The sequence below is a fragment of the Falco naumanni genome, chromosome 4 (genome assembly GCF_017639655.2).
Source record: "Falco naumanni isolate bFalNau1 chromosome 4, bFalNau1.pat, whole genome shotgun sequence".
NCBI classification, from domain to species: Eukaryota; Metazoa; Chordata; class Aves; order Falconiformes; family Falconidae; genus Falco; species Falco naumanni.
In genome coordinates, this window is record NC_054057.1 from 92,412,631 (window position 1) to 92,428,660 (window position 16,030).

Sequence of the window (16,030 nt, forward strand, 5' to 3'; positions counted from 1 at the left end):
TGTGGGTCATTTTTAATGATAAACTTTGACTTTGGAAATCAATTCCTTTCTTCAGAAAGAGAGATTGTTTTAATTTTGAGCAATCACTTTGCTTCCCACACCACAGCTTAAACCCCAAGAAGGTCACTGAAAAAAAGTGATTTTTTTTTTCATCTTATCATGTTTAGTTGAAAAAATATTCAAGAAATTTAGCCAGCAAATAACGACACAAAACTCCAATGGCATCTCAGTGACAGATGCAGTGTCCTAATTCAGAGTGGCTTGAGTACCAGCATCTAATTGCAGAACTGGACCCCTGCGGCTTTTATTAACTATACTACTCTATTCTACAAGCATTTCACAAGAAACAGTTACTTCTACTGCTGCAACGAAGTCTTAGGAAAGAAGGGAATGAGAAACAAATGGTGACATTACCATCCTTTTAAGCATATCAGGCAAGGATGCATTTTACAAAACCTGACAAGGATATTCAAAGTTACTGACTTTTAAGTGACCAGAAAACATCATTCCAGCTGCCCAATGAAGGCCAGAAAAATTAACTAATGAAACTGTATATTTTTAGCTTGAAAAATCCCTGCATCTTTTACTTTCTTTAATGAAGATCAATTTTAAATCACGCTGATGGATTAATAGTTACTAGCATGTGAGTACCTGTATACTACAGCGAGACTGGAGGCTACAAGACAGTTGAGGAGTTTTGCTACTTGAAAAACCAGATGATAGTTCATGATTGGAGCCTGAAATGGGACGTGATGAGTTTAAAGTAATTTTTACTTCCTTTAACAGTAACTGAAGAGATTCTGTGACTTACAAGTCCAACAGGATGTTGTGCAACATGAAACATTGTTCTATTTTATATTAACATTGTTCCAGACTGTTATCATTGCTAAAAATGATGAAGCCAGGATTCTTTTGCTTATCACAGTCTCTTTCTCCTTCCCCGTGGTAAGCGCACAGCAATGGTTTCTGATTAATAGCAAGGACTTGTTCCTCGGTATTGTAGAGTTTTCAGACTTGCTGAGCACAGTGCGTTTTATTTCATTTCAGCTAAATATGAAAGATGAGCTACCATACAGTGCTTGAAATTTTCCTTTAAATCACTGAACATCAGTAGTTTAGGATAGGGTCTAAGTGGCACACAAACGACACTTCCAGTCTCTGATAAAATAATAGTAATATAACGGGTCAAATGCACTGCAGTCAACTTTATGTTCATCTGGATTTTCCACATCACATACCTGCCCCCAATGTTGCTGGAAGTCCCCCATCTCCATGCAAGGGAGGAATTTATTTTTATAATATTCCTGAGATTAGATTATCTAGATCTTCAATTTTCTGTTCACGACCAAATGCAATTCACTTATTCTAGTATGGCTTAAAAGAGTTGGTCATTGGGAACAGAAACACAGCCCTGTACAGCAAAATGAAACAGATAAGCTCTACTTTTCTGAAGAGCTGCATGGCTACATTAAAAAGTTCATTGATTGTTCTCATGGAAAGGAAAACAAATTTATTTCATCTAATTACAAAGGAAATGTCAAGCCTGGAATATTCTCAATAGATTTTCCCATTATTGTTAGAGCTTCTCCACATAAAAACATATTGCCTATTAACTTACTCCCTTGAGCCATCGTTAGTCCTTCTTCTGTGACCGGCTTCCCACAGCCTTTCACTGTACAAGCCTTTACATAGAATTTGTACTTGGTACTGGAGCTGAGACCTGAAAGCCTCCAGCTGAGCGTGGAGCGGTTTGCCACGCTGATGTCGTTCAGAGGTCCGATTTCGTGTGTTTCGTTTACTGAAAGGGAAAAGGCAGGCGAGTCAGATCCAGCAGCTAACGGCTACGGACATGAAACAGGCACGGATGCTCCTGCAGGGGAGGCACTCGGCAGTAAGTGGGAGGATGAAGCCTGAATAAGCATATCTCACCTGCCTGCCAAGCACTTCAATGGGGTTTATCTCATTTGGTGAGCTATTACCGTTCTTAGAAAGCTCTCCGATTCTAGATATGCACAGACTGAGTGGGAGGTAAAAATTACTGTCTCCTAGACCATGAAATATATATGAATCGCTTCCTGCTTGGCTTCCTGCTTGGCTTCCTGCTTGGCTTCCAAACATCTGCAAACTTTTACAAGCAAGTTAACAGATGGCTGTTTGCTTTGCTCCGCTCTGCCTTGGCACAGTTGGCAGCCAAAGGAGGGGTTGCCGCTCCCAACCCGCCTACATAGATGGATCCACTCTCTGCTTATAGTCATCAAAACAACAGGAAGATCCAGCCTCTAGCCACTGCTTGCCAAGGCAACTGGGCAGTTCTGCTATCAGCAGAGGTAAGTGAAAAGTACATTTTTTAATTTTTATTTTTTTGTAAATAGGGGACAGTCTAACCCTGGTCCATCCTCAAAAAACCTATAAAACACCCTGAACTGTCACCACACCTCACAGCTGGTGGTGTGGCAGTGTGGGACCAACACTGGACCTTGCCTGCGGTTGTCTATTCAGTCTCTTCCCAGATGCTCAGGTCTTTCGCAGGCAAGAAAGAAAGAAATACCCCTGGTATTTAGTCGTTTCTCAATGTGATGACTCAACAACATGACTCAGGTGGTACCTGTCTGCGATTCTGCTGAGGCATTTTACAGGGAGGAGGTGCACACTGATATAATGTGAAGATCTGAATAAACATGGCTAAAGTGCTCTGGTTACCAATTATTTTGCACTGAATGAGTTTCACTTCAGTAAAATACACCTACAGTTTATGGGTCTTCTTAACTACTATGTTAGGTACAATTTACAAATATGAAATAATTGAATTAGTCTATAAACATGGAATGGGGAACAGCAGCGATGTGACCTTGTATCAGGAAAGTGCATGGAAAGCTTTTTGCTCTGGAAGATGACTTCAGCCTGCCCTCTAGCAGGCTGTGTGCACAACGCAGTCCAAAACGTGCTGTTCTGATCAGGGATCTTTCTGATCAGGAATCTCAGAAAGCGCCCTTCTCATCAGCCTCTGTTTTAAATCACTGTGTGCATATAACACACACACCCCCCCCCCGACCCGTCCCCCTCTTTTTTTTGTTGTTTCTTTTTCTTTTTTATTTTAACTAACAATGCTTAAATTCTAAAATCAAAGTAAAACACATACTTATCTGGTACTGCAAAATGTAGCCAGTAAGGTGACCATTTGCTCTCTTGGGAAGTCCCCATGACAGTGTGACAGAGTCCTTGTCAAAGTTCAGGATCCTTAGAAACCGTGGCTGCTCAGGGACTGGAAGACAGAGGGAGCAGCATTCAGAGAGGGAGCCTGAACAGCACTGTCCCTACACACACTTGCTTAGTGAGGCTATAGTTTAGCTCAACACCTGCAGTTCCCCTTCCTAGTGAAGAGTTTTATGAATACTGGAGATTTTACTAACCCTTTAAATAGGAAATCAACTTGCCTTGTTACAAGGGCAACTTCTGCTCATGTCCCTCCGCCCCATATTCTCATTTTGCCTTACCTCCTTCTGGAGTTTCAAACACAACGGGGGAGCTCTCCGGGCCATCTCCTTTGGCGTTGTAAGCCAGAACAGTTAAGCGGAATTCACTGAAGGGCTCTAGACCAGGAATCATCCCATAGTTTCTGTCTCCTACAAATGTTAGGAAGTGTTTCTCTGGGTGATGCCTTTTTCCATCCAGCATGCTTTTCGTTTTCCACCAACTGACCTGCATTGAGATCGGTATTTCTATAAGAAATTATGTTGGATGGGGCTGAACACGATATTGAATTCACTCATCTTCCCAGTAATGAGAGATCGCAATCTACCCTTGATCTGGGATTGATTTAATAGCTTATTTAACTACAGCAAAATAATTAAAGATAAATTTGTAACCTTATAGCCTCTTAAATGTCCACGAACTCTGTCCCTTGGTATTCCAAACCAGAAGACTTTGACCAACGTACTGTTCACAACATCCACCGACACACCGGAAGGAGCGGCATCTGGAACTGTAAAAACAAAAGTGCTGCCTGTTAAAGACACTTACAAGAGATCATCTCACACTGTTCACAGCCACGGGGCTTGGCTTTCCAGCTCAAGCTGTGGCAGTTCAAGCAGTCTTACCGCAGGCAAGAAAAAAGCCATTCCACCTGCATCCAGTGGGTAAAACGGGCCAATAAACATTATTTTGCTGTATCGGGGCTTTCTGCTGCGGGCTGGAATACAGGTGCACTGGGACATATGAATTTCTACACCAGTATTTATGATTTCCTGTTTCAAGTAATGCTTACAGCAGTGAGAATAAAAAAAAAAACACTATTAACACAGCACTCAAGAAGGCAATCATAAAGTTTTTTTATAATCAATTTCATTTTACAACTAACTCATTAAACAGTAGGATTTTAATCACTCTGCAACACAGAGTGCTATTATAGCATCTGAAAAAAGAGGCCTTGATCCACTGACAACTGAATCACAGTGAAGATTTTCCACTGATAGATATAAAATTATATCCATCACAGACACACAAAGAAAATAAACATGCTGTGGGGTTTCTTCCTCTCCGCTGTCACTATTCACCACCTCTTCTGCCATACACTCTATGGGGGAGAGAAGATGCACCCCCAGACCTCCGTGTTGCCCCGCTCTGGGTGTGCAGTGGGGACTCTCCTGTCTGCACAGCACCGAAACCTTATGCTGGTGAAACACCAGGAAGCACTCGGCAGGTTGTAAACATCAAACTGGTCCACGCAGGGCTGACATGGCAGACACCGGAGCGCTCGCTCAAAGGGAGGAGCTCTACAGAGAGCCTGCCCTCGGGTTTCTTTCCCTCTGTAAAGCTGGTAACACTTTTTACATCTGTGGCTACCACGATGACTTTACTGACAGTTTCCTATCAACCTGTCGTGGACCACGATGCTCCACAGTGGCTCCTGTGAGAAGCTGCAGTGAGCGGAGAGGTGGGAGCAGCAGCACCCAGCACCCACCTACTGCTGCTGGGCAGCAACCGTGGCGGGACGCGGGGGGTTACACCGAGGACGTGGCTGTCTCGTCATTTCAATAAGCAGCAAAACACACGCCACATGCTCGCCTTAGCTGGCTACGCCACCGCAGACTTTTCAAAGGCCAGTCAAACCATCAGTTTTTTCATTCTTACAAAAACAACTTGAAGACTTCAGATTCCCCATGGAATGAGCACTGTCTAACGAATAAAACTATTCTGCAGATCTGAAACACAAACCCTTTGCTGGCCACCCTCGCACCTCTCTGCCAGCCCCCCAGCCCCTCCTGCCGACCACCTGCAAAGGCGACAAGCATTTGTATATCTGGGATGAGGGAAGCCTGGCACCCCACGCCAGCTGGTCACCATGCTGTTTATTCCCTTGCTGATTTAATTCTTTAATTCCTACAAAAAATATTCTTTTTTTTTCTGGTGCTGTTAGTGCTTAACCGAGTTGCTTCCTAAAGGGCAGCTTGGCATTGCCTTACTGCAGCTGGGTAGGTTTTCTAGTCCTCCAAATATCTCCTCTAGACACCAGAGGGGACAGGCTGCTGTTCAGAGGTGTCGGGGTGGCCTCAGCAGTGACTTTATCCAGTTTCCCACAGGTGTAGCAAGGCTGTTGCATCCTGAGTGACACCAGCATTAATCCTATTAGCAGGGCAATCCTCCCGCATGTCCACTTCTCCTACTGCACATGACTATTAAAGCCCACCATGAAGCTGCAGCTCAAAGAGCATGTGCAAAGGGTGGGTATCACAAGCCGTTGCTGTGATTTCAGAGCAGCCCTGGGCATCTGTTTTGTGAGAATGGGTGGCAAGAAGAGAAAGCCTCTTTGTTTTATCTGGCCTGGGTGAGGCACTGCAGGCATAGTCCAAAAGCAGAGGTGGCCAGGTGCTGAGAAGACTCGGGGAGGAGGCTTGGAGCAGCAGTAGATCCAAAGCAAAGCCTTACAGCGGAGGCAGACTTCTGCAGAGAGGCGCCTGAGAGGGGGCTGTGCCGCCCAGGAGCCACGGAAAGCTGCTGGACAGAAACCCAGCCGGAGAAAGGGACCTGTTCCTCAAGTCCTCAGCGGACAAGGTAACAGTCAGCCTACATGGGAACACGGCATCATCTATACATCCACTTACAATGCCCAGCGCCTGAGTGTTTCTGCTTAATTGCCAGAGTACTTAACTTCTGACAGTGTTAAACTGTTGAATCAGGCCCCAGACAACTAAAGAATTTTTTCCCATCAAGTAAAACACAATGACTGCTACACTTCATAGGCTTCTTATGGACTGTGGCCTTCAAACAAGTACTCAGATTAAGCCAGCAACTGAGATTAATGAAAGCACAAGTGACCTTTCCGAAAAACCCCTCAAACTCCAGCAAGTTAGCAACCATGGCACTCAGCATCAGTCTTATCTGCATCTCATGTAGCCCATCACGCTGAGCACTGGCATTCAAGCAGTTCTGGCCACGGGCTACACCTAATCCATCACTCTGTATCCAATCGTTCTGCATCGCAAGCATCCCCCATGCAGTGTATTTTTACATGAAAGTTTCCGCTACTTACCATCCTCTCCTGAATACCCGATGGTAACGTTTGGTTCAGGACCGGATCCTAAATTATTTACTGCTTGGACTTTGATCTCATAAGGCACGAAGGTGGGAGTGTTTCGCAGGGTCAGAGAATGCTTCTTCACCATCTCCTCGTTCCAGTCCGCCTCGACTCCCCGCTGCCGCCAGCTGACTTTGTACTCCAGCCCCGGCCCGTTCCTCTCCGCAGGCTTCAACGGCTGCGGAAGAAGTTAAAAGAGATCTTGTCTGCCTTTGTTGCAGTAATCATGAAACAGCAACTGAGGGGAGGGGGGAATAATTTTGGAGAGCACGTTACAACAGTGGGAGAGAAAAGTAGCGGGGGGGAAAGAAAGATTTAAGTTTTCGCTGTTGTGTTAATTTCAAGACGACTGGAAGAAAAATGTCATGACTTCAAGAGAAAGGCGGGTGAAAGGCAGAGAAACTGTTCAATTAAAACCAAATTAATTGATAGTAGATACATTTCTGCATACTACATGCAGCGGTTTTTGTTTTGCCACAGGTTTTCTTTGCTTTCTTGCGTGCTGCAAAACCACACGCCTTTTAGCACAACGAAAATGCATATTTTGGTATAAGGCTGTGTGTGCCTTTTAGTACAGCTAAAATCTGCGTTTTATCTAAGAATTTTATGTAGCACAGCAAGTTGGGTCATTAAAATTCAGATTTGTTCTAAATGCACACCAAATGCTTGAAACTACGCCTGGACATTTAATGTGCAACTGCTGCGCTACTCTTTTTTACCCATCAGCAGAAGAATTCATCACAGCATGGTTCCCATCTAATTAACATTAATTTATAAAATATTAGAAGACGTATAACAGTGGCTTGTCATAAGACATCCTCCAGTTGAGTTTATTTCTCTGAAAATGTACTACTTTAATTAATTAAAGTTAACAGGTCACCTGCACTACTAAAAATAAAAATGAGGAGGGTTATTTCAGTCCACTGAAACAGCTGTGGGTATTTCCCACCATATAGCCTAATTTAAGTAATATTTAATTATATATTGTACATATTAAATATATAATAACTGATATGTTCCCAAGCTGTACACAGAGGTCTGAAATGAAACGGCATCGGCTTGTAAGCACCAGCAGAAAGCGATGCCACATTGATGCTCCTTGCACAGGGGGACCTAGGTCTGGGGGATCTGCAAAAATTCCCACTTATCTGCTCTGAGGGTACGAGACCTTTGGGATGACTGCGGCGAAGGAGTGAGCAGGCTGGGCAGCCTTCTATCAGGCAATGCTGGGAGAATCACCTCCATGGCAAAGATCCTGGAGAATGGGATTTGCAAGAGAAGCTGAAGAAATAACAAATTCCTACTAAAAAATAACTTCTCGTTTAGAGTTAAATTGCAGCACTGCTTGACTCTTATTTTGATCTCCCTGAAGGCTGCAAATCCTTGGCTGAAAAACTAGTTGCTAATGCTCATCTGGTCTCTTAATCCAAAATAGGCAGATTAACATCATTTTCCAGCCTTTGTCTGCCAGGAATAGCGTGCTCAGTGCCTAGCATTTTCTCTGAAAAGCATACAGGAAACACCATAAATAAATGACTATGCTGTTTACGACATTTAAATGATTCAATAGGATTTATCAAAGCCTGTCCATCCCATTCTCTCCCTTCAGTCTCAGTTTCCATTTCCACTTTTGCCCTGCCTCAGCAGCAGATTACAGGCTTCCCAGCACGCAGCCGCTCGTTCTCTGCTCAACGGAGCGGTGGGCACAGCCGCATCTCCCAGCCACGCTGGCTATTGCCACACTGCATTTCTTCGGAGAGGCAGGAATATATCCCTGACCCTGGGCTACACTGGAAAGCAAAAATCCCCGTTCACATCCGAGCCCATCGATCTAGAGGGCCATCTCCTTCTGGCGTACTTATAGCCTGGACCACCAGTTCACAATGGGGAAACATTTATTGTTCTTTGCTCTGAGTGGCAGATTGAGAAGTAAATCTCATGTAAATTGTGTTTAATTCCAGCCACAGAAAAATATGCTTCCTTCCACAGTTGTTGAAATTTGTCTTAAATGAAGCAATACACAGCTCTCTAAACTGTTGGCACAGAAGCTGTAAGCTTACAAGCCAGGGAATTTGAAGACTTGAAACCATCCTCAAGAACTCTACGCAATTCCTTTGACACACATGCTCAGGAGCTTTATCTACATTCCTTCAGTCCTTGATGTAAAAATTCAAGCTCACGTTCTCTCAGTGAAGCGATCTGCATCATTTTGAAGCCTCCAGGCTGGAAGGGCAGAGCGATGCACAGAGCACCCCTCCCCGGCCCGGCTGCTCCTCCTGCGAGCACGGTAAAGCCGCAGTCATTTTAAGCACTTCCCTGTATGCAAGATGCACACAAGAAGAGCACACTGGGGAATTCTCACTGTGCTTCCACAGTTCTTAACAACCCGCAAAGTTAGATGTAAAAAATTTTCTTTTGAAGCAAAAATGATACTAGGGGGAAACCCAGTACACACATTAAAGTCAATAACACCTTTACCTTTGACTTCAGGAGCATCGAGGGTCCTACCTATGGAATTTGCTAATTCCCAAAACACAGAGGTAGGGGAAGGGGAGATAACGTCAAGGGATCTGTTATTTCTTTTTTTAAATGTAATTACATTAAAACAACATCCTGATAAATTCCATGCTGCTTTAGAAACTGCTGCTTGAAGGGAGAACCTGTTTCCCATTTTGTAGCATTGAGGGATGTGTTCGCCTTACCTCCCATTTCATCACCATTTCATTTGGTTCAGAAGCTTCAACTCGGATGTTTTCTGGGTTCTTGTCTGGAGCTGGAACCACACAGGTGATAAGGTTAGTTTGCATAGCCTGCATTTTAATTGCATTTATATCTCAAATGCAAGCAAACAAAAAAAGATGTAAAAAACCTTATTTCTGTCTTACTGAGAGTGAAAGACACCTTAACAAAAGTTCATGGGATTAATTACTTGGATCAGCAAAGCTGCTGTGACCAAAACACATTGTTTATGCTGTTTTGATTCCTAAGTGCCCTTGTTGGTTGGAGCTACCAGCTAACATGAAACTGTGACTTTTGAATTCCAAAGCACCAGATGTAGGGAGATTATGAGGAAGAGATTTTTCTCCCTATGGGGATAGTAAACAGAAGGTATGTCATTAGTGGGACGCACACAGCTGAAAGGACCTGAAATTGAAGTAAAGGGGAAAAAATAAATTAAAAAAAAAAATGCCAAGGAATGCAAATGCTGAACAGTTGGCCTCTAAAATGACTTTCAGAGACACATTTTCTGTCACGATGCGAAATGCCCTGTGAATGGAGATTTTTGGCAATTCTGTGCTGCTGCAAGGCTCCCCATAAACCCTGATCTTCAGCTTGTCCATCCCGGGCCACGACGGGCTTTAACGGTGTGAAATCAGCAGAGCTCAGGAAAGCAGTAGAGGGACCCAGGTAGGAAACACCCCGCTAACCACAGCAGCGTATTCCTCACCGCAGCATCCCTGGGCTGCCACTGAGCAGGGAAAGCAGCACAAGCCACCCTGACTTCTTGGCACCCCTCTAAGGCACAGGAGGACACCTTTATTCCCAGCAAAACACTAAAAATATTAACGTTCAGAAAACTAGATGGCAGTGTTTACCAGCCGGAGGTGTTGCGTAGCGCAGTGATGGTTTGCTAGGCTGGCTTCTTCCCACAGCGTTCACCGACGTGACACGGAACTGGTAATTCATATACGGGGCCAGTGACAAAAGGGCTGTGGTGTCATTCCCCGGGGCTCGCGTGAGCTCCTGCCACCTCCCCGGCTCCCACCGGTTCTCTTCAAACTCTATAATCGACTCTGGGGAGGAAAAAAAACCCACACCAAAACAAAACAAAAGAAAAAAAGGCAGAGCCTGTATAAATGGCTTATACATAGCAAGAATGGGAACAAATTTACACCAAATTAACTGTCATGGTAAAACTGATTAAGTATGGCTGTGAGCACGGTTTGTTTCTCCTAACAGTCGTGACATGCCACAATGTTGAACAGCACAAGGTGATGCTACTGAAATCCTTCATACCGTTAACAGGGCTGTTATGGCTGGCCCCAGCTTTCCAGGACAGTCGAACACTCCGGTTCTGATTTTCAGAGAGCTGAAGGTCTTCTGGTGGATCAGGAACATCTGAGAAACAATGAAGAAGCATCAGGAGCACAGCAAGCTCTTGCCGTTTGTCTTGGCATTTCCCAAGGGATGAGAACAGCAAGTTTAGTGACGCTGGTGGTAAAACATCTTTTCATTTCAAACGGAAAAGATTAGGAAAGTGTTTTAAAAAAGCTTTTAAAGATCCTTTTTATTAGAGAACACCTGACTGTATCTCCTGGTCCTGCTTTCTCCCTTCTAAACGCAATATCCCTTCTGAAGCTCATTTCCACCTACTGTCATTACTGTGCTTGCAGCAACTGATTTTTCTTTTCAAATCAACACTAAGATCTATTTAATCATTAATAGATATTGACGTTGCTCTTAGCAGAAAGTTGTATTAGCATCACTTGGATTTACCCTGGTGCAAACCAGAGCAGTAGAAGGTGTCTCGGCTCCAACCGTTACCAAACTTGGCCCTTTAGAGTATGAGTGAAGGGATAACATTCATTATCCCAGCCATCAGCACCTATGTTTAAAGGAAACCAGAAAATTCTTTGCCTGCCAACTCAATTCACACTGTCCAGAGGATCCAGAACCAGAGGTGTTGGTGGTTGGTATGATAACTGCCCTGCACCTCGCGGGGACAAGCAAGCCCCGAGCACAGGACCACCCTGGTGCCACCAGAGCTCCCTTTCCAGGGACGTGGTCTGAACAGGGCTGAGGTTACCAGCACCACCAAAACAGGCTGCTCCCCCTCACAGTCCTGGGGGACACACACCTGCACCACCACCTTGTTCCTCTATGGCAGCAGGGGGGCTCTGTGCATCGGGTCGTCTGCCAAATCGCCGGTATTTGTACTTGCGAACTCAGCGGTTTCAGACCGACAGCTGTACAGCCTCCTTACGGCTGGCGTTCACCACCGGCAGTCTGGCTGGGTTAGCTCGGTAACTGAAACAGGGAAGTTTTACATTTTATGGTTTTGTGTCAGGGCCTGATGTAAAAGGGTAACTTCTCGCTGAGGGGGCTGATGACAACCCCACATCCTTCCAAAGTCACACACGCTCCCTCCCTCTCTTCAGCCACAGGGCTGCGGTTTCAAGATCTAAGAAACGTACAGACCAAGGAAACCAGACTGCACAACTTCAGGTCTTTGACCTCCTCCTGCCCCAATGTCCCAAGCACATTTTTCGCTGGCAATGTCATTCATTATAAGAAAAGCAGCCACCTTCACCACCGAGCTGTCTCTGTCATTGTGAGAAAAATTAATTGTGTTTGTACTGATTTTTTTTTCAAATAACAATATTGAGTTTTCTTGTTTTATCTCAGGGAACATCAGAAAGTTAAAAAGGTTATATTTTGGTTGGACTTCTTGTTTCAGTTTTCTTTGCGTTTCTCCCACCTATTTCTATTGTACCTGGGAAAAATCATGAAAGCACCATTTAATCTACAGGCATTTTGCTGTTCTATTCTTGTTAAATATATTGAGTTAAAACTCAGCATATTTTAAAGATGACAATAGTGCATCTTAAAGATACCTACTCCTCTATCTGTTCATGTATCATAGAACAAATACTTAGCACCACTCTAACTGAATATTTCTTTTGCTCTTAGTTGTCCATACTCTGATGTCTCCATCTGCACCATAATTAGTTCTTTAGCCATTTCACAAACCTTTCATTGCAAAAGAAGCCTGATTTTTTCATTTTGAAAATAACAGGTATTGTTAATCCACCAAGACCTTCCTTACATACGACAAACAAGGGGGAAAGAGCAGAAGACTGGTTTTCCTCTTCCGCAAATCACCTTTCTAAGAGGGAATAAAATGCTTCATGAAATTTTCATAAGTAATGTAACGAATAGTCTACAAACATTTTGAATTATACAGCACTAAAGAACACAGTACCATAAATAATGTGTATAGCATCTTCTTAATTTACTGAAAAATACCATTCATTTAAAGCGTGAAACATCTTGAAAGACAGATTGTCTTAGTTCTTGTTGCTGTCACAGCCAGAAATAAATTAAAATGTAAAATGAAGCAAAATTTAATGAAATTTAAATGATGCAAAACTGTCCACCAAACAAAATTTTAGCTATTGGCTGATGCCCTTAGGTACATGTGGAAAGGACTGCATATCACTCCGAAGTTCACCCCTGTAATTCCAAGTGGTCCTTCAGAAAGGGAGGCAGGTTGTAAGGTCAAGTTTCAGACTGTGCAGGTCAAGGCTTTTCTCTGCTGTGAAGTTGCTCTTTGCCACCGGACAATAATTTATGCTCAGGTTCACTAAGACAATTAACCTTTTTAGGTGCTTAACTTCCACTGATCTTCAGAGGACTTAGACATCTAAATACTGGCCTTGCATCTTTCTTCAAAAAAATAGTCCAAGCAGTAATTAGTGTGCAAATGGCTAGTGAAGTGGGGTGAAGGACTGACCAAGGACTTCAAAGTAGAAGCAGAGCTATTCTCAATATGCTATTGCACCTTCCAGCCTGGACAAGCTCTTACAGCCACTGTGGGTGACTCCTGAACCAAGAAGAAAAGCTGCCTCCTCCTAGGTCCCCCAAAGATTGAATATAGATGGAAAGCGTGCATTGGTGGCCCTATTCCAGGTGGCACAAGGACAGTACAACTGAGGTTAACAAGCGAGAGGTACCTCACACCTCTGTGAAACTGGGTGATTGAGGCTCTGTAACTGAACTGGGCAAAAGAAGCAAGGAAGGGGCAGCAGGGCGATGGCTTTCTGTACCGCACGGAGCTGCCTGCACAGCAGGGAAACATTATCTTACCAAGAACTACCAGCTGCGATGTGGCGGTGACGCTGTCCAGAGACGTGCTAGCCACACACGTGTAAACACCTTGATCCTCCAGTGTCACGCTTGATATGAACAGTGTATCCCTGTCCAGAATTACCCTGTGGGGTACAAAACCAAAAAAAAAGGTACGTACAAATAAGGTAGAGAAAAATCTGTAAGATAAGCATACGACAGACAGACACTGCTGTTCTCCAAAAAACGGTGCATAAAAAAACTTGGTAACTGGACGTTTTGAATAACGTAATTGCACATCAGGCCTATTGCTTTAAAATGTAATTGTAGTTGTATTATACCGTGCTGTAAACTATTATTTGTATTTTGTAGCAATTCAGCCTCCGTGGCTGGAAGCTGGCAAGCCTCTCTGGGGCTGAAAAGAGCCACATTGATACGCATCAGCTGAGTGTCTGGGACATAGGATTTTGGCACATCATTAAGGAGGCAAATACATGGGCTTTACGTCTGAATTTTTCAAAGGGTGGAGTAAAACCGAGCATTCCCGATCCACTTGTGTGATGTCCAATGCACCAGGGGAAGCTGGCATTAACCCACACACAAGGGCTCTGTTGCAGACATGGCATTTGCTTGGCACTATCTCCCCACACTACGTGGCCTCAGCAGGATCTTCAGCCTCTCCAGCACTGCGGTATTTAGGAAACCATCTCTCTTCTGTGGTAATTAATAAAGATGTCTGATTGCCCACTGTGGGACACTTCATATGGAATAAAGGCTGAGCTCCATCCCCTTGAGGTCAATGGAAACACAAGAGTAGGGCAAAATTCAGCCTGGACCTGTAAGTCCTAAACTCATACATAGGAAAAACGAATTGTTTTTAATGTGTACGATCTTAAGGCAGAATTCCAGAAACCTGTTTTTCATTCACTTAAATATCACAAGGACTTCATTTTGCCCAAACAGGTGTAAACCACAGGAAAATACTAGTTCCACTGAAGTGGAGAAACAAAACCCAATGGACTGCACTGGGGCTAGGGCTGTATCTTTGGTCTGAATCAACATTTATGCAATGTTGGTGATGCTGTGATGGTGAGAGAGTGAATAAAAACCAGTATCATTTGCCAGCCATGGCTCAAAACTCACAGAGATGCATTTATATTTATACATATATAAAATGCAGATCTATTCACACATTGCATGAAGAATTCTTGCAGACATAAATTTGCATTTCAGGCTATTAAGTCTCATGTTTATTGAAACTCATATTCCAGCACCATACAGCATTATTCAGCTTAGAAGAAGAAAACTCTTGCTTCTTCCCTGCTTACCTGCCATACTCCGTGCTGTTGAATGGCAGCTCATCTCCATCTTTCCTCCAGGATAATTTAAAACTGTGTTTCAAGTGTGAATCATACTCAGACTGACATTTCAATAAAATTGAATGTGATTTCAACACTCGGGGGTTCTTTGGAGTAACAACAAGTTTTGTAGCATCTGATTGATCACAGAAAAAATACTTTGATTAGGAAGAGAGACTATTACATCAAATTTTCACCAAGCACTTCATATATAAAACACAATCTTAGGAGCAACAATCATGTCTTTTTTGTTACATATACAAACATTTCAAGTGAAGGATGGCTGTTTTCGAAACAGATATTTGCCAGGATTTAATTTTCTATCCTGAAAAATTGTTTTTTAGTTCACTCCAAATGGAAGAGCTCCAGGGGAAAAAAAAAACCAACTCAAAAAACCTACAAAAAAAGTCACAGGTGAAAATCCTTGTTAGCAGACTGTCATGAAATGGATGATAAAAAAAAGGCTTGAATATGACTTTTATGTCCAATTGCCATTTGAGATAGGCTTTGGCAATGATCCAAGAAAAATTACAAGCTTATTAAAGTCAAGTGAGAAAAAATTATTGCAATCAAGTTTGTTCTTTTAATTGACTCTAATCTGAATGCAGAAACAGATGAATAAGTAAGAAGAAAGCACTTGGCTGAATTTATTTTTACAGTGAAATGTTGCTCTGTAAGAGTTTCATTGTACATTTTCATGTTTATTATCACTGTAAAATTTACAAAGCAAAGGGTGGGTGGAAATTGAACACAAAAAGAGTGGGTTTTGTTTCTCATGTTTGTCATAGCAAATCTGCATTAGAGAGTTCTTCTGAGGACTTTGCTAATAGAGTATTTAAGTCTGGGGTGGTTTTTTTCGCAAGTCCTAAATCCTCAGTGAATTTAGATACAGCCCATTTAATTTAAACCTGTGTGCTCAACTGTCCACTGCCATCACACCCTTCAGTGGAAAACCCCTCCTGCCCAACCACATACATAAATCCCTTAAAGCAGAATTGGAACACAAGGGATGTATCTGAAATTTAGAAGTAAACACATTTCAGTAATTATTTTCCCTGTTACAAATATTTGCAAAGTTGATAATAAGGCAAAAGCCTAATGCGAATCCCTTACACCAACATCACCACCTAACTCATCTTGCTGCAAGGTTCTTGGGGTTCACTGTAGAAGGTGATTCAGTTTGGGATGTAACTGCTGATCAACAGGAGGGATGGCAGCTATAGGAGGATGCCCAGGGCTGTGGGAGCTTCAG

At 43.2% G+C, this 16,030-nt stretch overlaps 1 protein-coding gene across 7 annotated transcripts in view; it reads right to left on the bottom strand.

Annotated features, from left to right (window-relative positions):
- CHL1 (cell adhesion molecule L1 like) overlaps nucleotides 1–16,030 on the bottom strand; it is a 135,360-nt gene that overhangs the window by 9,906 nt on the left and 109,424 nt on the right. For all 7 annotated transcript variants that reach the window (XM_040592604.1, XM_040592605.1, XM_040592601.1 and 4 more), the window contains 10 exons: nucleotides 14,749–14,914; nucleotides 13,442–13,566; nucleotides 10,592–10,693; nucleotides 10,171–10,368; nucleotides 9,277–9,347; nucleotides 6,530–6,752; nucleotides 3,867–3,982; nucleotides 3,495–3,699; nucleotides 3,140–3,262; nucleotides 1,619–1,798 (listed from right to left, as the gene is read on the bottom strand). In XM_040592604.1, the coding sequence (XP_040448538.1) occupies nucleotides 1,619–1,798; nucleotides 3,140–3,262; nucleotides 3,495–3,699; nucleotides 3,867–3,982; nucleotides 6,530–6,752; nucleotides 9,277–9,347; nucleotides 10,171–10,368; nucleotides 10,592–10,693; nucleotides 13,442–13,566; nucleotides 14,749–14,914 (1,509 nt within the window). The remainder of the gene's footprint in view (nucleotides 1–1,618; nucleotides 1,799–3,139; nucleotides 3,263–3,494; nucleotides 3,700–3,866; nucleotides 3,983–6,529; nucleotides 6,753–9,276; nucleotides 9,348–10,170; nucleotides 10,369–10,591; nucleotides 10,694–13,441; nucleotides 13,567–14,748; nucleotides 14,915–16,030) is intronic.